A 23,817-nucleotide genomic window follows, 5' to 3' on the forward strand; every position below is an offset into this window, starting at 1 on the left:
ATCCGAGGCAATAGCCCCAAAGATTTCCTTAACAGATGTCGAATACATCTACAGAGCAATTAAAGGACTTGAATCTTAAGATAAAATGTTTTTCCAAGAAATTCAAATAAATCTCGCTTTTGTTAATTCTCTGAACATGATAACTGTAGAGCAGATACTTATATAAACCGAAGCACATCATTGATCTGGATATTTGCTTCGATTTTGAAGTTTACCAAATGCAGAGAAAACACAACATTTTGCCATTGTAATAATGAGGTTTATGAATCGAAATAAGGGCATGTTAAGAAGAGGCTTGTAACCTAGAACAATGATTTGATAGCTAATATTGAACCGAATATCTAGCTTACCAAATAAAATGGGAAGACGGTCCCAAAAATTTCCAATTCTTTGACAATTAAGAAACAAATGAATGCTGATAGGTCTATGTCTCAGAAACCTTACAGAGAAAACACTTGTCGGTGTCGCTGATTTTCCAGCGGAAAGCTTCACACCATCAAAAAGAATGCTTCACACCATCAAAAAGAATATTGTGAACAATTTTAAAATCGAATTCAGTTAGCTTCCTATCAGTTGAAACATGGGGGCCTCAGTCTCCGATTATGATGATGATGATGATGATGATGATGATGATGATGATGATGATGGTGTTGGTGGTTAAATATTTTAAACTGAAGAAAAATGAAATATATTTGGACTCAGTAAATTTGTGTTGTTGTGTGTTGTTGTTATTGTTGTTTTGTTGTTGATAGTATTTGAAGAAAAGAACAAAGTATGCGCTGCAAAATTCAATACAGCCTAACTTTAGGCTTTATTGAATTTTGCAGCGCATATGTATAGTTAGGCTGTATTGAATTTGGCAGCACTTCTTCCGCAAATACTATCAACAACAACAATAATAATAACAACAACAACAACAACAACAAATTTATTGAGTCCAAATATATTTTTATTTTTCTGCATTTTTAAATATTTAATCATCATCATCATCATCATCGGAGACTGGAGACCCTATGAATAGACTTCCATTAAAGCGGAGTGTAAGTCTTTAAATGACAATTCTATATACATGTATCTTCACAATACGGACGTATGAAACGCTTGGCAACAAAATGTCATAAAAATCTTAGTATTCAGTCCTTGTGAAAGAAACATTTTCCTATTACATACACAAATCATATTGTCTACGTATCTGATCAAGACGGGTGTCTTTCAGAATACGTTTCCAGTGTTTTAGAATGAGATGTTAAAAGCCTTTTCCATTCCACAATCCAATTAGTCTTGGTATTAGTTTTTCTAACAACACAATTGGCGAAAGAAATTCGCCCTGGTCATCGATAATGTCATTAATGTAGATGATACTAATCTCTTGTGGATAAAAATATCTTTACCACTGTTTGAGATGTTGATATTGCCCCAAATAATTTGATTGCGGATATCTAGGTAACTGGGATTTGGCATATTAGTTAAAGCAACCGCCACCTACCTTGTGCCAAGCGTTAGTAATTATGTAATTGATTAAAACGTGGTATTGAGTATAGGAATGAAAAGCTAGAAGAGTTTCTAAAGTTGAAATAGAAAATTAGAAAATCAGCTTTATAAAGGCTTAGTCATCTCAATGGCAAAGCTTTCCAGCGAGCGGTCGTTGAATCGCACAGTCTACGAATCCATAAAGAAGAGAATGCATCATGGAGGGCAAGAATGTCGGGTATCTTGTGCCTTCCACGTTCGTAAGTTCCAATCAGTGTCAGTCTTTTTATTCTGTCATGCCCATTATTCCATAAAAACTTGAAAACTGCTTGATTGATTGGCTTCAAAAGTTCATCAGAAGCACCAAGATAGTACGTAAAGCAGTTTTGGCCCGGACTTTAGAAAGAGCTAATGATTTGATGATAGTGATTTCACAATACAGACTTAGCTTACTGCGCGCTGTAAGCCTTTCAGTTTTCTTCTCCCGGTCCCTAATGATTTTATTGGATGATGATTCCATTTCAAACAAGCCGAGGTGTCGCGTCTATTTTTCCACAAACCGAGTCACAGTCCTCCAGATTTACTAACATTCAGTTGAAGGCCGGACACTTGTCCAAAAATCTTACCGTGTCAATAAGCTTAGTGTTTAGAATTGAAACACTGTCCGTAACAAACAGTGAAGTATCGTCGGCAACTTTGGAGATTTTTATTTCTATGAAATTGGGAAAACGTTTTCGCAAATTTGTTTAATGTTACCGCTATTGCTATCGTAACCGTAGAAAATCCGTCAGAAAACCACCAGCACAGCAAACACCTGCAACTTCACACTTTCTCGAGGTCGACGGCACTTCTTGTTCTCGTGAGACTGTTTCGAGATAGTACTCATGAAGCATAATTGCGCATGCCAAGTATTCGTGCATAAATCTGTTTAGCGGGCTCATCATGCTCACGGAGACACCATCTGTGAGTTGCATCTGGAAATAACTGCGAGATAATACTGAACGTTGACACACATATTCTGAATTTCTACATTATTTTTATTCTCTAGGTGTATATGTAGCGCTTGATACATCAAGCCAAGATTTTGTTTTTATACTGATCATTTATTTTTGTGTTTACAGTCAAGCCAAATCCCATTCACTATCAAGCTGTCGTAATATTTTTATCCACCATGGCTATTGTTTAAATTTGCAGTAAATTCATGTGTGAAGCTCAAAATCATGGTGTAATGGATGATTGAATGTAAACTATCTCAAAAAGTAGATTGGGAACACCCATTTTACAAGCTACAACATGTGTGATTTCTAGAAAATGACAATATTCTTGGTATTGGGTAGTCCCCCACCTTAAAAGTCTGTACCTGCCACAGTCAAACTTTTGCCATTGCAAGTTGTTCAATTCATTTCCACCTATGGGAGAGTACTTCTGAAAAAAGTGAGACAACTTGTCTAGATAGTGAACACACACTACTTTGTGTATTATTAGTATATTTTAGTCCTTCCTCTGATTACTTGCTACTAGTGTGTAATGTCAAAAACAACTTGGCAAAATTTACAACCAAAGTGTTTGATATAGACCACTGAATAACAACATCTGATACAAAGTAATCATCAAAATAATCAAGAAACGGGCGATAATTAATTGTAACTCTGAAAAGTTTTGTTATATAATTGATTAAATGACCATAGTATTGTTCCTGCAAATTGTTAGTGCGTAAGCATGCATGTATATATTGGGAGGGGCATGGAAAAAACCCATGAAATATGAGAGGGCCATTGATTTTCTTCATAATTTACCAGGGGGGGCAGGGAAAAAAATCGCCAGGAAAATAGAAAATCCTCCAGCCCCCCCCCCCCAAGTAAATTCTGGACACTCCCTTAACTACTGTAAAAAAATGATTTTACTTAATGGCTTGTTTTAGATCTCAACAAAACATGTACACAAAAGCAATTTATGCATACCAAGCAAAAACAAAGCAAGAAATCTAACATGTTAACAAACCACATTCAAAATATTGGGCAACACATCAGGATGATAGTGACGATGATGCTCAATATACGTTGACTAAAAACAAATAATACACCCATTAAAATAATTAGTTCATCAACTTTATTGTTTCATGGGGGAAGTCTGATAAGAACACAAGGTAGTTAGAAGATTCCATTAGATAGTCCAATCAAACTTTGAAATGGTCCTTTAGGATTGTATAGGACACACCCTATAATTCCTTTAGGATATCTCTTAAGGACTTGGAGTTCCTATAGGATACCTAAAAGGATTCCAACAAGTCAAAAAGGAATCCTAAATGTCCAAAAGGATCCCTGTAGGTCCTTTAAGAATCCCTTTGTGTCTTGTAGGATATTTTGTAAGGGAAGCTTCATGCTTCATACTTAAGTTAGTAACAGATATTATTACTTTGTACTTGAAGTAAATATATATATTGGTGATAACCGGGAGGGACATTGTATACATTTTGTGTGTATATATATATATATATATATATATATATATATATATATATATATATATATATATATATATATATATATATATATATATATATATATATATATATATATATGATCACATTTTGTCTCGACAATGTACAATACAAATCACTAAACGTATGATATTATTATTAATATCTGCATCGTGGTGAACCAGAAATTTCAATTATCGTAAATGGTATCTATCGTGTGTATTTACATATGACACCACTTCCCCGCCGTACAACTCAACTGTCTCGCCTCACATCTGTGGTATTATTTGACAAGTCATCGTTGATGACACAGTCCCCGCTTGTCTGCTTGGTTATAATTTTTGGTGTCTTTGTTGCTGTGGAATGACCTTGATGCAAATTGCATGAGGCCTATGATTTGTAAACTAATGTTATTTGTGGAATAATCAATAAATAACCTATTTCTGTTGGTATTGACTGCTGAGGTCAGTTTTTTAATAAGTTGATTATTTTTACACTGCCTTGAAATCACACAAACATGCAGTTTTAATGATTTAAACAAATGTTTCCAGAGTGAACTTTAAAAACATACATAGTAAAAGTCAATGGAATTGCACAGGCAATTTTGGGCGAAATATGGTAACAGTGTAATGTCACAAGGAAAACACTGCCCCAAAATAGAAATGTGCAAATTTAACCATTCTTTTACTTGATTTGACTTACTTCACTCACGGAGATGTTTACAGCAGTCAAACGGGCTGTTATCGTGGGAAGACGAATTTTTGACCAAAACTGGCAAAGAATGTTCCGAAAAATATGAATATGCAAATGTCAACAAAATGTGAACAAATCTCACTGAGAGAAGACTTTTCTTTTTATTGCCCCATAATTACAAATATGCAAATTTCAACACAATTTGAACAAATTTGATGAAAGTCACCGCTAGGGAATTGCATATTATATTTGAAAGCCGCCATCAGATCAGCGAAGATGGCTTTTTGATCAAAAACAGCCAAAATTGCCCCCAAAATATTGATATGCAAAATGCAACACAATTTTAACAAATCTGACTGTGGGTAACCCAATGAACTGGCATATCAATTTTCAAAGCAGTTGGACCAGCCGGTCGCGCTATCATGCGACGAAAATTGACAATGTCCATTGACATTAAAAACTCGCAACAGAAAATCTGTGTGAGCACGAACTGAATTCATTCTTATTCTGTTTGCTCTCTATGTATAAAAAATGGTATTTTCTGTTCTGGTCTGTCTCTGTGACAAGTTTTTCCAAATTTGAACAAAATCAGTTAACAGATGTTTGATTTATGGTTCAAAGACATACTGTAAACAAATTGCAAAACAAAAATGACCACCTTGCGGCCACATTCAAACTTTTCGTAAAATAACTTTACATGCATATGAAGGTCATAGTGCTTTGCCTTTGTGCCCAGTTTGCACATAATCAGTTCATGGATGTTTGAGTTATGGTTCAATGACATGAAAAAATCGCAAATATGTGGCTGCCTCACGGCCATATTCGGTCGTATCACTACATAAGCTTAAATTGAAATGCACATGTCGATCATAGTGCTTTCCTTTTGTCTTAAGTTTGAACAAAATCAATTCACAGATGTTTGAGTTAATATTCAAAGACAAGAAAAATCGCAAAAATATGGCCACCTTGCGGCCATATTGAATCGTATCGCAAAATAAATCGATGTGCATCTGTAGGTCATGGTGCTATGCCTTTGTGCCAAGTTTGAACAAAATTGGTTCAGCAGTGTCTGAGAAACTGTTGATGACGGACGCACGGACGGGACCCAATCTATAAGTCCCCGCCGGACTTCGTCCGCGGGGACTAATTACCGTTTCGAAGGTAGAACGGTTGAGAGCAAAGTTACTGCCACTTGAGGACGCATAGCTAGTGCCTTTTGTTTTTTTAACCTTCAAATAAAGTTCAAGAGGTTACAACGAGGCCCTTTAACTTACATGTTATTTTGAAAAGATGGCGGAGCATGAGAATGTGCAAGGTTGCCGTCGTAGGATTAAGATGGACCCCTCCGCAAGTGATACCTTAAACGTTGAAACAATCGGTAATGTGGAAGACACGCCGGAGGATGAAGACCCTGTCTTCAAAGAAAACAAACCCAGTGCGTAAACTGATACAAGTGTACCGTATGTTAGGATAAATTTACGTTCTCGAGTGTATATAGAGCTGCAAAGACTCATTGGAATGAACAGGGAATACACGTTGCATGTCCGGTATAATTTAACGCTGAACGTCTCACTTTATTATATAGCTTTTCATTTGTTTTTCTTGGTTAGCAGGTAGTCTCACAGCCCGACCGCCGCCTACTGTATCAGCTCAGCCTTGATTTGGATCTTGTAAAACGCTGATCTTCCCCCTTCTGCGCTGTGTGATTGAACCACGGTCCTGACCGTGATTGAACACAGTTACACCCGTCGTACTACTATGGGCAGAACTCTATGTAAACAAGCCACATCATCTCGCAACCCCGATCATGACCCTCTGATAACCCACCGAGTGCAGCGCTCATTTTCCATCGCCCCATATACACACACTTGACATGCAAAATGTTTCGGCCTTTTGAATTTTGTTACAATCACGGCTACTGGAAGACGTCCAGTACACCCACGATAAATTTAACTGTATATGTAAATCTGAATGTAATTATAATCGCAGACAAGTGCAAAACAAACGTCGATGGTTTTTTAACCTTTTTCACTATTTGTGTACTATGGCACCTTCCAAGTAAGGTAGTGCGTTCTTGTTTGGTTTCTGAACCCTTTTAATTTTTTTTGTATCAATTTGGCCTTGTCATCATGAATGTTTTATTACCAATATAGTTGTATAGCATTATCGCTTCAGGGTTTATTGTTAAAAGAAATCCAATAATCAAATGAATACAAGGTTACAGGAAAATGTAACAAAAAGGTTAGAAAAAAATACATATTAAATAATGTAAGAAAACAACACCTTGAACCGCAAATTACAGTGGTGACATCAGGTGTCCAGAATGGGTGCTAGGTTGCATGTACAGGGCTCGAAAGTAACTTTTTCCCTGGTAGTCCACTTGGGCTACCATTTTCTGAAGTTAGTAGCCCAGTGACAATGGCTGGTAGCCCATGCATATTTAAATTTAGGGATTTTTTTTTTCAAGAGAAGAAAAAGCTATTTTTTCAAGGTTTTGCCCATGAAGTGAATTTGTTAGTCATTTGATGTGAATACTTGCACACCTTTATTACCCAAAGGAAACTGGTATAATTGGCGACAGTGACACTAAAAAGTTTCGAGACCTAAGCTTATCATTGTATTGACAACCGTTCCATTCTCAGAGTTGCATGCCAATTTTGATGGCAATGACCACCACCTCAGCAGGGATAAAATCAGACCATGGGCTTTCTGTAGTAGTGAGAAGTATTGATACATTTTGATCAAAATGCAATGAGAATACGTTTTCATTAGCCATCTTTTTCTGTGCCTGTCATCCAAGTACATCAGTTGAGATATTGAAACTGTTGCAAAGTTCCATCGCAAGGTCGTCTTTGTAATTTGCAAAACAAAGTCATAGTCTGGCCTTACTGTGTCCAGCTGGGTTTCACTGCAAAAGTGAAAGACCAAACATGACACGCCAAGTACTGACTGAATTTCATGTCCCAGGCTTGGTAGTCCATGTGGGCTACCATTTCATCGACTTTGGTAGCCCCAGGGAAAAGTTGGTAGTCTGTGGACGCGGGACTACCGCTAATTTCGAGCCCTGATATATGCTGCAACCACCAGAATCATCTCTGTGTTTCCCATATTAAAGAAGTTATTTCTCTCTAAATAAAGTCAATTTTGTTCGTAAAAGTTAGCTCTCAAATACCCACGTTGCTTTTCTCTTTACAGAATATTGAAGAGGTATCCTGTAGCCTGGGGACCATGTCCATGTTTAATTTTTGTCACAGTTGTAGTTGAATGTGACAACTTCGAGTGTCCATTCAAATCTGTCAAGAAAAATTCAAGTGCATCATGACTTGGTCTCTCTCAGACAAGTATATGTCTTTGTTTACCAACAGATCTACCACTCTTCAAGTACATATCTGCTGAACTCACCAGAGGGTATTACCTAGAACATGATGAAGCCAAGTACACACAAAAACGCGACAGAGTTTATGCTTTTCTAAATATTCCTAAAGAAATGGAAGTGGTAAGTTTAATATTATCAATGTAATCGGTGAATTTTTGTCAATTTGCAAGTTTTCAGTTCGTGTGTGTTTAAACCCAATTGGTAATTGCTCTAAATGAGACTTGTGGTAAAATTAGGGAATATTAGTCTGCTTACGCTGCCAAAAAAAAGACTGGCTCACAGGATTACAGAGGAAATTATTTATCTGGACATTATTGCATTTGACACAGTCTGTTTGCTGACTGAAACAGTTTTGGTGTCTTGAAACAAACTAAAAGTTTAGTGTAGTTCCACTAAGAGTTCTCAAATCATAAAAGTAATGGCATTTGATCAAGAAAATCATGAGAAACCTGAAAGCCGATTGCCGAGTAGAGGACTTCCAAGAGAAGATGTTGATTCAGAATTTGTTTCTCTTTTAAATTAATACTCTTGGTATTGAACTGTCTCATTTAGTTGTGTTTGTCATCAAGTGTCTTTGTCTATGTTGTGGAGAGGAGTGTGATGAGTGACAGCACTGTTTCAAAATTATTGCTGATGTAAGGTAGGAATTTTGCCGGCAACATTCCTCTTTATTCAAGTAGATAAAGTTTGCTTTGACCAAGATACTGCATTATTATGGCAGTTACAGTAACACAGTATTAAATTAATACAATCACTTTTTCTGCTTAGGATCCTCCCTGAGCTGTCAATATTTATACCAGTAGTATTTAGTTTCAATCCAATAACACATAACATATTTTGCTAATAATGTGTCTTTGCATATTATTTAATAAAGTTTTGCGTAATTTATATCTTGCAGTTAATGACGTATGGCTTCTTCCTTTGTATGGATGCATTTCTGTTTTTATTTACATTTCTGCCATTGAGGGTGTTACTGGCATTTTACACAGTACTGACAAGGCCGTGTACTGTAACTTCAGGGTAAGCAGAACATACAAATCCCACTATCAGCTTTTTTTTTGCATGGGTCAAAGGTCGTTGGGTCATTCGGAACCAAGGTTGCACATCTGCCACCCAAACTAATGTAGTCGCATTGGCATGGCATAAGAAATCCCAGTGACACTCACTTTAATTACTCAATACACTAAACAAAACACTGTATTTATGTATGGTTTTTCAACATTATAGAGCACAAAATTCATCTAAAATTTCAAAGACTACTTGATTGCATGAGTCCCATGTATTTTATTATCAAGCTGAGATGTCCCGTTTGAACAGATTGTTTCAATTGTCTTTTATGTGTCAAGTGTAGTATTCTTCGTGAACTAGATTACAACTGACCAGCACAGTAACTGATTGTATCTATTTCTGCACTGTGTAATTCAAAATCATGATAGTCAATTTTATGATCTTGTATTTTTTTCCTTTTTTATGTTTCCAGGGGTCGTATTTTGCAGCCTGCCCAGATATGTGATATTTTCAAAATGCTGATCCTGATAGTGTGTAGTTATCTTATGTGTTTCCTAGATTTCTCAATGTTATATCACATCGTCAGGGGACAAGCAGTCATTAAGTTATATATCATTTATAATATGTTAGAGGTAAGTACCAGTGTTATACAGACAAAAATTCAGAACCCACTTTATTGTAGAATGTTGGATTTGTGGCCTGCTGTATAGAACATAGTTAATATTCAAAATTGCACAACTATTTATGTAGTTCATAATATAAATATATCTCTGAAAAATAAAAATTTATCATCAAGACCTCTGGTAGAGACAGGAAGCGCAATGTACCAAACATGATGAATGTGGAAAACAAGACTTTGAATAATTCTTGATATTTTATTTTTCCACAGGTAGCAGATAGATTATTTTCTTCCTTCGGTCAAGACATCTTGGATGCATTGTTTTGGACAGCAACAGAACCGAGAAATAAGAAAAGGGAACACATAGGAATTGTACCACATTTGCTGTTAGCAATTGTCTATGTGTGTATCCTTTCATTTGATGCAATGTGACGAAGTACTTAGAGAATATCATGCAGTGTGTTGAACGTTGTGTCGTTACATTGCTTGGAGTTGAATGTCCTGGTGGAATTGAATTGAACAAAGAAAACTGAATTTTCATTTCCAATCTTCTTAATACACATCATCTTGCCTATGCTTACATAGACTGAAAGATCTGTTGCTAGAGGGCGCTCTCTATGCGCCCTCGAGCAACAGATCTTTCAGTCTAATGCTTACACTGACAACGATGAAATTTTGGCCCCCAGGAAATTTTATTTGACTGATCTATACAATGATGGGCCTTTGTTACATATGATTTTACCTAATACCATCCTTCTACTGGGATAAATTATCAACAAATTATGATATTGAAGTTATCTTCAGTTATTTGTGTATTTGAAACATATCAGTCATTTTTGGAACAAACACCTAAATAACAAATAGACCAAGTGGAAATACAACACCAGTAGATAGTGCAGTTACACCCTTGTATTGCCAGAATTTAGTTCACCTTATTGTTTTCAATAGAATAGATGGATATATGTACTGGGAATGGGATGGAAGGGCAGTCTGAATTGAAGATTTTGTGTTTTGTTTCCTTGACTTTGTCATCAGTTGGTCATAGTGTTCTTATATTATTCCAAGCGACAACTCTGAATGTAGCATTCAATTCTCACAACAAAGCATTGTTAACGATTATGATGTCAAATAATGTAAGTAATCTACAAATTTTTATTTCTCTGGTAACATTGTTTTTGCAGTGCTGCTATTGATGTTTTGAACATGCCGATCATCAACATAGAACAAAACATTCCATTATGAAATGTGAATTGTTTCATCACCATTTGTTAGCATTATCACAATAATTACAAGGGCTTTTAACACTCCATCATCCAAACATACCGTACCTGGCAACTTTTTTCAGGGCTAGTTGAGTTCCACTTTTTCTGCTTGGCATATTTTTGTTCAGTTTAAGGTGAAAACACAGCATTTCAGCATAAATTCTAAAGCATGCAGGATGAGTTCTTCTGAAAATTTCAGACATGTAAGTCTTTATGAATATGGTACATTTCAATGAATAGGCAAATTTTAAGGATCAAAATCCAGATTCTATTAAATTTACAGGTAAAACCTGCATTTAATTCTAAATAAAAACAAAAGAATCTTCATGACTGTGTTCAAATATTTCTGATTGCCATTATTCAATGAAGCAATGTTTCACAAAGACTGTTGCACCTCTAACTTGATTGTTAATTTTTTTGTCTTTTTTGATCAGTTTGTAGAGTTAAAAGGCAGTGTTTTCAAGAAATTTGGTAAACATAATCTTTATCAGATGTCTTGCAGTGGTAAGCAATCATGTCATTTGCTACCTAGGGTTTCATTGCTGGGAATGTTTTTGCTTGTGTGTTGCATGTCTAATGAACAATGGAATTTCAGGTTTTTAGACAAAGTGGAGAAAATAAAGTTTACTTGCCTTTTTAATTACTTGACCTTGAGATTAGATAACTCATGTTTTATTTTAATTTTTACCGTACTGTAGATGTAAGAGAGCGGTATCACTATTGTGTTCTTCTGTCCATTGTAGTCCTGAGAAACATGACTGAACTTAACTGGAATTTCGGTGAGTTCCCAGAATTCACGGTAAAGGACATTATGTCACCTGTAGTTTTCACAGTAAATTCCCCAGAATTTTTCCATGGCTTGTATTATTTATTATAATAATATTGTGACCAAAAGCTTGAGGACTTGCTTACTATCTTGTCTATTCATGCAGCATTCACGCTACCTATGCCATCAAAATAAAGTCAATATCCACCTTTCATGACAATTTTAAGTTACTTTTCACAGTTCCCACCATAGCATCCAGCTGACCATGTGTTTTCGTAGGTTCCAACTTGAACTTGTTTACACTCAGATTCAGGAGAAAACCCTGTGCTGCTTCTAAGGCAGTGGAATTTTTGTTTTCATCAGACTACTACATCGTCATGTAAGCCTGATTTTGAAAATGTGCATGAGGCTGAATCTTTCAGGTGACAGTCTTTGTCAAATCACCCCTTGATCATTGTCCGATTTTAAAGTGTTGAAATATAGTACTCTGATTAGGGGTATTAGGAAAGCTTAATGTGTCCAGGGTGAATCAGTGTGATGAAACTGCTACCTATCTCATTATAGAAAATATCACATTGATATACACCAACAATCTGGGCAGTTACCAAATACTGAAGGACAATGCTCATTTAATTGTCACACCTACGTACACCAACTGAAGAGCAAATTCAGTGTACATCTCATGTCTTTCTTCTTGTGATATTCTTGAAATATCCTCATCGATTTACAGACCATCTGTGGGAACTCATGCCTGACGTCGTCACTGTCCTTGTGGCTGAAGTCATTGTAGATTGGGTCAAGCATGCATTCATCACCAAATTTAATGAAATACCAGCTGATGTAAGTATGAAGTAGAAAGGATATTATCGGTGTTCCTTGAAATGGTAAGCCAATGTTTTTACATGTGTATTGTGCCACACTTTGTCAGTCCTTTGGTTTCAAAAGTAATTTGAAATCTGTAAAAGTAATTTTTTCGGTTTGATTCCATTAGGAATATTCCTCTGTAGAGGTGCACACAATCCCATCAGTCCTCCTTCCATAAATAACAGTGATAATGACTGTCATTAAGTTTAAAGTGCTAACTACTGTGCAAAATTTTCAATACCATTTCTACAATTACTTACACAAAAACCACATGAAGTAGTTGAGTTGATGAACTAATTGATTGTACACCCCTACCCTTCATGGCTACTTGAACTCTCTTCCTCAAAATTCTTTACACCAAGACTGTTGAAACAATGAAGAGCTTGATATCAGTCTTGTACAGTCTTCTAATTTGATTCCTAACTTTCCCATAAGGTATATCAAGAATACCGTGCAAGTCTTGCCCAGGATATGGTCAGCAGTCGACAGAAAGATGTAAGTTAATTTTTCTACCAACCATATTCTAAATGCACCCTCTACATTAGTTCCTTGACAGAATGAAGAATGGAATTGTTCGAGTGTTCTCAGACTGTAGCTATGAAAAATTTCCAGTTCTGGTGACGAGTAGAGAGGAATTTTGCATTCTGTGTGACAGGTTGCTTTAATAAATATTCTTGTATTTACTACAACTTTTGCACGAAGTGATATGCAATTCTATCAAAGTCAAAAGTCTACGTTGTTTTGGCTCATTCTGCTCCTAAGCCAGTGAAGAAATATTAATACTTCTAACGTTTGTCCTGGATTCACTTTCATACAATTATAAGTATTCCATGCTTCTCCATTTCCCTCCAGGCATTTTCAGATCATTCAGACTTGGTTTCACGACGCATGGGTTTTGTACCATTGCCTCTAAGCTGCCTGGTAAGCACTTTGCTTTCATACCACGATTTCTTCAAAACTCTAGATTGTTTTGAATTTTCAATCTCTTACTATGAACTTGAATTTGCAATTTCATACTGTTACATCCATGATGTATATGATGTGTATGGTGAAGATGTTGATGAAGAAGCCATAATGATATAGTTCAGTTCAGTAAAATTTTAATGCCCATATTCCTTGCCTTTTAAACTATGAACTAAGTTAGTTCTTTGCTGAAAGAGAAAACAAATAGCTAAAGGGGATTCATGATTTTCTTATTTTTCTTTAGAATTATAATGAATTTTTTGTCAGTGCTGCAACGAGTTATGTTTACTTTCCTAGTACCCATTTTGATTTGCCATTGTAAGTTTCTTGTCATATTCAGAAATGACAATATACCAATAAATTTGCAATGAAAAATAGCTAAACACGAGTGTTGATTGGCTGATTATGGAATTTGCTACATCAAATTTGCATGTATACATATATGGCAACAGACAAGTCCACTATGTCCACTCATAGAATGTTAGTTTTGGCACACAGTGTTGGTGGCACTGCTTTCCTTGGCCACTCAAGTGAAAATCAATGATTGGCTATTTGAAATACAGTTTACTGAATTCCTTTAACACAAGCTACTGGTCTTGATCAGCTAAATATTGCAGAATCCTATGTATTGGTAATACCTGTTTAGACTCTACAGTTTTAAAGAGACTGTTAAAACCAAACACTTAAACACGCATATGGATGGATAATCTTAGGAAGATGTGGTTGAGTTCCAGTAGTTGCATAATGATGATTTTCAGTTTAATGCATCTTCCTGAAATTATAGCTATATACTACCATGATACTTGATGATGAAATGAATTCCAAAAATAATTTGTATTTGATTCTGCCATCATACATGAATTTAATCTCCATAATCAGTGTATAGATTGTTCCACTTGCACACAAAAATCCACCTCTGTCAGTAATATTTGTTTTTAATTTTCACGTTTCAGCTCTTCCGCACAGTTTGGCAGTCTATCAAGTTACCACAGAACACAGTCAGTGCTGTCATCATCATCCTTTGTTATCTGACGTAAGTTATGTCTTGTCATAGCATGATAATCCCAACAAGTATTGGTTTCAAATATGTTCATTTCCGACACTGAAATCAGTTCACAACACCCTTTTGGATAAATATAAAAATGTCTTAGGTTATAATCTAGTAACATCCTACAGAGTATCCAGGTTTGTGGATGAATGTCTTGAACAATGAATATGGAATTACTGTAAAGGGCAGAGGATATATTAAATACAGGAGTTATGCAGTATTGTCATAGATTTCTATAGAGATATTGGAAAATGAGTATTTATGTAGACCCCTGAAGGAATTATGCTTGGCCGCATCACTTCTAAATGCCTTTAACTTTACAGGCACTATTCAGGATAGTATCTGCTGAATTGTTGTACATTGTTTGTAAATTCCCTCAATATCACCTGAAAATGTCACCTCTGGAAGTCACACGTTATGTCCCATCAACTTTCTATAATTCTGCTTTGTTGGTTGAAAGGAAAAACTGCAAGTTAACATAAGTTTCAGATGATTCATGACCAGTGATTTTTGCAAGGTTACAAGTAGTGTGCCCGCTATGCTATATTGTGAAGCACTGGCTCAATAGTCTCTTTTAAACACAAGATAGTTTTACATACATGTACTACATGCACTAGTGTGAGGCTAATGCAAAAGATGTTTCTAGAAATTTCAAACTTGTCTCAAGAGTTGAAAAATACCGTCACTTGAAGGAAACACTGATGACATTTTTAACCACAGATGTTTAGCTTGGTTTGTGAATTTTCTGTTATTTCTCTTGCAGTCTCACATCTTTCAAGGTTCTGACCAGCATTGTACTATTTGGCAAAGCTTGTGAGTATGTGAAATATGCAAAGAAGAAAGCACCACAGCAGAGGAAGAAAGCAGACTATGTTCGCAGCAAAAGCTTTAGTGGCCTGCCGACAAAACCAGAAACTGCTGTGCAAACATCAGAATCAGTGTCACTGTACTCTAAGGAATCTCTGCAGTCCAACAGCTCTGTCAGTTTACAGAGTCTCGGCAAAGATGAAAACGCCATCATCCAACAAAATGTGCTTCCAGAGAAACAGGCTGGTGAAAGTGAAGGCGACAAGTCCAAAAAGTCTCTGTCAGAAATAGACAGGTATACCCTCTGTAGCAGTCATATAGTGTAGATGTCGTATTAGATCACCTCAAAGGTGTACAGCAAAAGAATAGATGGTAGACCTGACTTTGGATTCTCAGATTGACATATGTTGAGAAAACCATCGCAGTATCAAGAGATATAAGATATACAGAGACAGATGTACTGTAGGATGGTTAGTGTTACAGAGAAGATAAAACACAGAAACTAGACTTTTATGTGATACTGACTGTGACGCAGAGAGTTGAAATAAGTTACAAACTAAGATGAGATGCAGCCTTGACAAATTTTGTGAGATAATATTTCTGCCAAGTTGTTTGAAACTGACACAGTTATGATGTACGACATATGCCTCAATGAAGACTTGTAAAATTGCTTTTGGCAGTAAGTTATTCCACGAATGCCAAATGAATCAGAACCAACATCAGATGCAAATGAAGAAATCTAGTACCTGATTGGCTGGCATCTTTTCAATGTCACATATAGAGACATACCCCGTCTGTAGCTTTATCTTATGTAAACCTTTCTTTATCGGCTACTTTTGCTGTCCATGTTTATCAACTGACATGCAAAAAAATCCTGTTTTAGTCGTGTGCACTTGCTGGCAGGAATAGCCAACCAATCAGAAAGCACACAGTGTGTAGAGGTTGCAAAGTATTGAGAATACAAACATAGCACAAAGTGAAGTTTCTGCAGTGCAGACATACATTCTAGTTGGCAGTTTTACGCTTTGCATATAACTAAACTTCCTGCAGAGCAGGGCCAATGTAACATGCACCAAGACTTTAACAGGATTTTTTTAAGCTTTTGGTTGGATGGGCAGAGATGAAATGAAATTTTTGAATGAATGGCATACAGTACTGACAACTAAAGACATAGTTCAATGTTCTCCATCAAGTTTTAAGGTAGAATGCACTTGAGGAACAGATATTTTGGCTCTCAAACTTTCATAAAAACTCTCTTGGCTAACCACTTATTTGGGATCATTTTGAAACTTATGGAGTAAATAAAGGTTTCAGTGCTTAGTTTTGTGAAAATCGAAAATCTAATTTTTCTCACAAAGTTAAAAAAGGGATGGCGGGCATGTTGAATTTCAGGTGTCAGTCAAAAACAGGTTATCTGTTTCTCTGGAACCAACTTTGCACTGTGACCCCTGACTTTTATTCTTTATTTTGAAAAGATCCATCAAGGTTTCTGTACGGAACTTTGAACACACATTAAATCTGCCAATGTCACGTTATCGATTCTACATCATACACTGCATATTGTACAGTCAGTTTCTTTTTGTCTGGTGTGTGTCGTCTACAAAACATTCCTTGATATGTATTTCATGATTTCATGGTACAGCCCACCAACTATATTTTTTTAAGTATTATTGTACAGCTTGTGAGGTTTGTCCTGGTACAAGCTGTTTCTGTGATATACAGTATTCCACAATAGTAACTGTATGCTCAGTATTGAATCTGAATATGTTCATACTTTACTTAACATACATTCTTTCAGATCTCAGTATAAAGAAATATTTCAGTAGTACAAGGTGCTGAAACTGTAGTAATTCTGAATAAAATAATTGTACTGAGAAAGTTTATAAACAACCTCTTACATGGAAGTTGTCGGAAAATTTACCATTATCACTGCCATGTGAAACAGTTCAGTATATTTCTTTAGTCAAGCAGTGTACAGCAAAGTAGGAGAAGAAGTGAAACAAAGTACCGTGTTGGAATTTCTTGCAGTCTGTTTGATTTCACAGCATTTGATTCGTCCAGTATGTAATTCCATATGACTTTTGTTTTATCATAATAAAAAGAAAATTATTATTATGTGAACCTCCATAACTCAGATGGATTGGCCTTTAAGTTGCTTGTCCACAGTGCCTGCATCAAATAGCCATGGGACTGAGGGTTTTGTCAGTCAACTTTCATGACAGAAAATTATGCAATACTTCCAGAAGTCAGCTGAATGTAGCGACAGTCAAAGAGAAGCTTTTAGAGTGGAATCAAGATGAGAGGAAAGACTTCTAATCCTGGTGTTTGAGGATACTGAAAGAAATAGCTCTGTCTGTTATATTTTAAACTGACAAACATGAAAGCAAAAAACCAATCTTTCTTGTGGTTGAAACATTGACACTTAAGCCAGCTCAGTTATCAAAGGCTAAAATTGTCAAGCACCCAGTCAGTGTTGCAGTGTTTGATATTTTCATCACCATTACAGGCCCTTTACTGACCATCGTAAGCACAGACTTTGTGAAGCACTGGCCAACTATCCAGTGCCCCGGAAATGAATGTGTTGAAAAACATTCAAGTGTGAGTTGATTTCACTAAACTGCTGCTAATGAAGACAGGTTTTGGTACACTTTCAGGTGTTTAAAAAAAAAACCCCTTTTTCTACCACTGCATTTTGAGATGTTGTACCCTGTACTAATGAAAGTGCTTTCACAATCATGTTGATGCAGTTTTTAGATCAATGCATTTTCATTTGTCTTTGAACCTTAGAGTGATAGTCACATATCAGAGTTGTCAGAATTTGGTGATCAACACAACAACATAATCCTGAAGATCGTACATATTGTACCCTGTACACTGTAATGTCTTTCCACTCACAGTTATGCTGCACAGCCATGCTGTCTGTAAAGTGCAAAAAATGTAAGACTGACTCTTCTATATTTTTGTTGTAATGGCAATATATTTCCAAAATACATTCCTTCTTAAGGAGAAGAAATCTCTGGTGTTAATTCACGATCTTTGAAATTTTATTGTACTTCACAAATATGGTAAGATGATAAAATTGTAATTATTTGAATAGAAATCCTGAAGTAGGATTTATGTTTGTAACCAGAGTACTGTATGAGTTGAGCTAAATTGACATTCCATGGACTCCAGAAAGTTCTCCTTGATGCTTAAAAAACTTGACACTAGTATGTGACATGCATTGACTGGTCTAGAGTTGATGTAAAGAAATTTCTAGATTGTCACAAAGGATTGAGAAATGTTATCAGTTGTTAGAGGGCGCCCTGTATTTTGATCCATGGTAGCTCCTATGTGTTATTTCAATGCAGAATGAAAAAGAGGGCGTGTAGAGGGACTATGGTATTGCCTATCAGTGATGTCAATTTACATACAATTATGTGATGTCATTCACACTGTAATTGACAACACCTGTTATGAATTGCATTTGACAATTTCTGCTGTCAATAGTAATTGACAATACCGCTTATCAATAGTATAAGGCAAAATACATCAAGGCCCGTGTCTTGCAGTGATGTGGACTCTGTCATGTATCAATGCCAATATCAGCATTGTTGATGTACATTGTATTTACCACAAAAGTAGTCAAATGCCAAGGTCAGTGGTCCACATACATTGTACATCAGTAGCAATGTGATTGACAATGTTTGTAACCTGAAATGAACTTCATTATTACATCATACAGTATTTGTTATTTCTGAATATGCTGCTGTATTTTGTTGTCTCACTCGTTTAGGTCTTAAAATACCAAAGATGAAAGCATGCTAACATGTGAGGTTGTCAATTTTTACTTTTTTTAGTGTTTTTTTTATGAAAGATGTGATTTCAATGAGAAGGATGCATTATTCTAAGATTTACCATCAGGAAACTTCATCTCTTCAAATGAGAGAGATCACTTGCATGTTAAATGTGCAATGTTTATATTGTGCTTTGACATAAAAATTCTGAAAATAAATATAAATATGATATGTTGTGAAGTTTTGTAACAGCAGTGTTAATTTCGTTTTTACCAACTCTGTATTTTGCAATGTGAAATATTAATAACAAAATCTGATCGAAGACTGCATTTTTAGTGTTTTTTTTAATTTTCAGAATGTGTTTTTTTTTTAATCATATATTATTCAGAATGACATGATGTAAAACAGTTTAAGATTCAGAGCATATGAAAAATATCTGAACCAAAAGGTATCAAATGTCAGTAACTAAGGATTACCATTACAACCCCAACCATTGGCCAACTACAGGCAAATCCTTAAAATGGACTCCATAGTTAATGATATTTGAGAACTTTCCCTAACAGGTCCTTGGTTCATATATATCGACATTTCATTTTTTGTTGAGAATATTTTAATGTCATTGTTTGTTCTTCGACTTTCTATGAATACAAGAATATCCTATACTATTATGTGCTTCCAGTACTGTTAAATGATACATGAGATTTTGATGTGACACAACCATTAATCATTATCCTGTGAAACTGGAGAACTTAATTGAGTGCAATGTATCAGTCTTTATTTGTTGTAACAGGTATGTGACAAGAAAAAAAACAGTGTACTCCTTTCGCTGCCTCGTTTATAGCTATTAAAGTGATGGTTCTGTAATATAATCTCGCTTGCCTTCGCTCTGTGTGACTTCATGAATGTATTTCGTGGATTGACGAGAGATTTGCCTTGACGGGGAATATGAGCAAATTTCATCTGAGGGCGCTGTGATCACCGTTGCGCAAAGGCAGACAAAGTGGCCTGTATGTAAGTTTGTGAGTGCTTGGTATTGAACATTGTCGACTGTGCGAGTCAAGAATATAGATGAACTACAGCAATTATCAAAACTTCAATGGAGTCGGAATACACAATGATTATATTACCGTTAATCTTAGCACAGGTAGAATACACACAAGGGAAACGATTGATATTTACTTTGTAACTGTGCAGAAACTACAGACATTGCGCCTTTGCTTTCCTTTGTCATTTTCCATTATCATTGAATGGTTTTTAAACTGTCTACAACCAAATTACCTTTGCCCCAATAGATTAAAACATTTTAAATGACCTTTGCACAATTTTCGTTTTCTGAAATTCAGTTGCAATTATTGTGCAAAATATATACACACAAGGAAAATGTCGCTGTTTATTTCATCACTTTGCTGCAGAATCATAACGACTGCTCCATCGCCTGCTTCGGGGGTCAATTATCATCATAATTATGAAATACTTTGAAAGTTAATGACTGTCACAATTTTCTTTACTTGAATACACTTAAGGCATTTTAAGTGGCATATTTGCGCAAATTAGGTTTTTTAATATTCAATTGCAATTGAAGCCATATGCAAATATTCAATTTGTTGATCGTTAGATAGATCTCGTTAAAAACAAGTAAATGTTCGCTACGCTTGAAGCGGTTTATCGAAATATGTCTTCCCAACCGCAAATTCGACACCCTTGCTGGCAGGACAAGGCAATAAATTGGATTTGAGATCAAAATGTATAGTGTTAACTGTTGTGCGAATGTTTCCGCAAAGACGGTCCATCGAATCGAAAATTGTACTTCGATAATAACTAGAAACGTAATTTATCTACAATTAATACTCGGGGTCTTTCTCCAATTTTTTTTCAACCGTAGTATTTGAGAGCTAAACAAAATTCTGCGAATGATATATTCAACAGATAAAACAAGCTACTATACTACCTTCAAGTTCATGGAGTGACTGACCGCAAATCGCATTCGATGCCATATCTTCTCATATACGATAGATGGCGCTGTGAGCGAGACCAAGTTCCATAGGTGTAAAGGGTGACGGACTCACTATCAAAGGATGGTGAGTCCAATTAAGACCCGGTTCAAGACCCCGTAGGTTCAGAGTAACGGACTCACTGTCAGAGGATGATGAGTTCGACACTCTAGCATGGTGTTGTGCCCCTGAGCAAGGCACTTTACTCCTCAGTGCTCCATTGGGGGTTAGTGTACCTCATCCTGTAATTGGGCTAATGCCTGTTGGATGATGGACTGATAAAAAATAAAAAAGGTGTAAAGCACGGAGAAATGGTCCCCAACATATACAGTTGTAAATCAACAAGATGAAATTAACGGGACATAGATTGATGAGTCCAAAAAATGGAATATGTCATTTGGAAGATAGGTGCCAATGATGTACGCTTATTCTGCTCATATAAACTGGACATAACTAAGCTAAACAATATAAGTTATGTAAGCTTAACATGTTCATTCTGAGGAATTTGAAAAATTAACTATTTATCAAATTTCAAATTTTTGAATGACTTTGATTTATTTTTTCTCAGAGAAAAAGCAGGTGTCTGTTATTCTGAGTCTGGACATCTGCTACATATTGAAGGTTGTCACGGCGTCTGTCTCACAAGAATGGTGGATTCCCATATTATCCAAACACACCAAAGAAAAACCAAAAGCATGCAGAACAAAGTAACGGCAACACCAAACATGTTTTACGATCAGCGATCTCATGTATGGTGCGCCCCCAACGACCATGATAGGTACTTTGAGATCTTCGTTGTTCCAGTGATGTGTGCATGGAAATTGTCAAAGCGAAATAAAGGAGTATCACAACAACAATTTCGTCTTCTTGATCTTTTCTTTCGAACCTCACAAATTTCGTTTAGCGTTCGATTAATAGTAAGATTTATACCCTGAATAATGAACTTTTATTCGAGATGGGGTGTTTGTTTGTTTGTTATGATAATTGAAATTTATGCCACCAGGCCAAGTTGAGACCTATTACATGAAGGCGTACACGTTTATAAAGGACATTTATCATCACACCCCTGGGTAACTGATATTATCAAGGGACCTGAACTAAAATTATCATTACCCTATAAAACGATGTACCATAACGAAAGACAGCTTTAGCTGTCACTGGTTCAAAGATACCCGAGATGAGCGTAACACACATACACTCAGGCATCATTACCTAAACGATGTTTGCTGTCACCAACAGGTATCAAGTGTGTACAAGATACTCAAGATGTGTGCAGGGTACCAAAGGTGTCCCATTCAAAGTTTAAGGCACCGTTACCGAAGAACGTGTACCATTATTTTTAAAGAGGGTCTCTCCGGTTCCTTCAGGTGAATATAATGTATGCAAATACACCCTTCAAGCGGAGGTACGTGCTTGGAACATGGGTATGCTATACCCAAGTGTCCCAAAATGCACCACCACTAAAGCAATGTGTAATGAGCGATTAGGTACACTAGTCTTAGATATAACAAAACTATAGCATTACCCATGGATGAGTGCGATTGTTTGCCAAAGGGTATGAATGTTCGTTATCCCATAGTGAATACGATACCTCATTTATGCGGAATAGCACCGTCCTTTTTATTGCAAAATATGTATCACAACTCCAGGTTTCAGAAACACTCCAATCCAGCTAAATATGGACACTAACGTTACTTTGACACTTTGTAGAATGTGTCCAATCAATGTTTATTTGTTATTCCTATGCTCACCCGTGATTCTCACATACGATTACCGTTGGTCGTAATCAAAGTACTCTATGAAGACGTACATGTTGCCCTTGGGTCGCAAAAGTCCTCCAGATAATCATCAAAATCGTCGTTTCATTCTGGATTTATGCATACAAAATTGACAGCTCATCTTTAATCTGTCAAAACTAATACCGACAAAATTATTGATGATCGTTGCTCAATTGTAGGATAAGCGGCACGCGTTATGACGACACGGGGTCTTATTTTTCGGCAACAGTGGAATCGGAGGAAAAACAATTCCAAACGCTTAAGTGCTTCACAGCGGCCGTTCAATTTAATGTGACAGAATACTTTTGGTATGCAATTAAAAGAAAACATATTATCGTGGAACTGATAAGGTTTGATATACTTACGATTTGATATGAGGGGGTCTGATCAAGTTTGGGCACCATGGATTGCGTGAATGCAGGGGGTGTTCACAAGAACTGTTAGCGTCTAGAGTAGCGGAGCCATATCTTTCACAATAACACAGCGGGAAAGTCTGTACCAAACCACAGATTGCATTTATGCTAGTACGCAAATCTAATTCTCTTAATACTTCTATTAAGGCAAATTCATTTTTGAAATACTTAGCGTTACTTCTATCATAGACCCTAGCAAAAGGGTATATGCTTCCATCGAACGTTGACCAGGCTCTTTTGTATCACGTGTCTATAGCCATGAATAATAATGATTAAAATCAGCGTAACGGAAATGATGGACCAATGACGAGTGACAACCTTGGCTTACGTCTTACAAACGTCATCCTAAAGTTTGTAAACAAACACACAACGATAAATATCGTTGATACAACATCAATCCTTTCTCTGCCTCTTCCACCGTCTCTCTCTCTCTCTCTCTCTCTCTCTCTCTCTCTCTCTCTCTCTCTCTCTCTCTCATACATTATTGCCAGTACCAAATTTGGC

General features: G+C 36.2%; 1 protein-coding gene across 1 annotated transcript; it reads left to right on the forward strand.

Annotated features, from left to right (window-relative positions):
- Positions 1 to 5,915: 5,915 nt before the first annotated feature.
- LOC139119846 (transmembrane anterior posterior transformation protein 1 homolog) lies at positions 5,916 to 20,005 on the forward strand. The gene is made up of 13 exons (XM_070683767.1): positions 5,916 to 6,077; positions 8,008 to 8,138; positions 8,917 to 9,038; positions 9,499 to 9,658; positions 9,916 to 10,051; positions 10,681 to 10,778; positions 11,342 to 11,411; positions 11,606 to 11,686; positions 12,404 to 12,513; positions 12,973 to 13,032; positions 13,390 to 13,458; positions 14,454 to 14,533; positions 15,312 to 20,005. Exons 1-13 carry the CDS (start codon positions 5,933 to 5,935, stop codon positions 15,679 to 15,681), a joined length of 1,632 nt encoding a protein of 543 aa, XP_070539868.1. The 5' UTR covers positions 5,916 to 5,932; the 3' UTR covers positions 15,682 to 20,005.
- The last annotated feature ends 3,812 nt before the right edge of the window (positions 20,006 to 23,817 follow it).

Source organism: Ptychodera flava, chromosome 20 (assembly GCF_041260155.1).
Source record: "Ptychodera flava strain L36383 chromosome 20, AS_Pfla_20210202, whole genome shotgun sequence".
Classification (NCBI taxonomy): domain Eukaryota; kingdom Metazoa; phylum Hemichordata; class Enteropneusta; family Ptychoderidae; genus Ptychodera; species Ptychodera flava.

Bases quoted from the DNA above. Each gene is read 5' to 3' on its own strand.
- LOC139119846 (XM_070683767.1), top strand. From the start codon at position 5,933: ATGGCGGAGCATGAGAATGTGCAAGGTTGCCGTCGTAGGATTAAGATG. The intron at 8,139-8,916 runs GTAAGTTTAATA...TATATCTTGCAG, and splicing joins TTCCTAAAGAAATGGAAGTG to TTAATGACGTATGGCTTCTT. The intron at 10,052-10,680 runs GTATCCTTTCAT...CTTTGTCATCAG, and splicing joins GTTAGCAATTGTCTATGTGT to TTGGTCATAGTGTTCTTATA.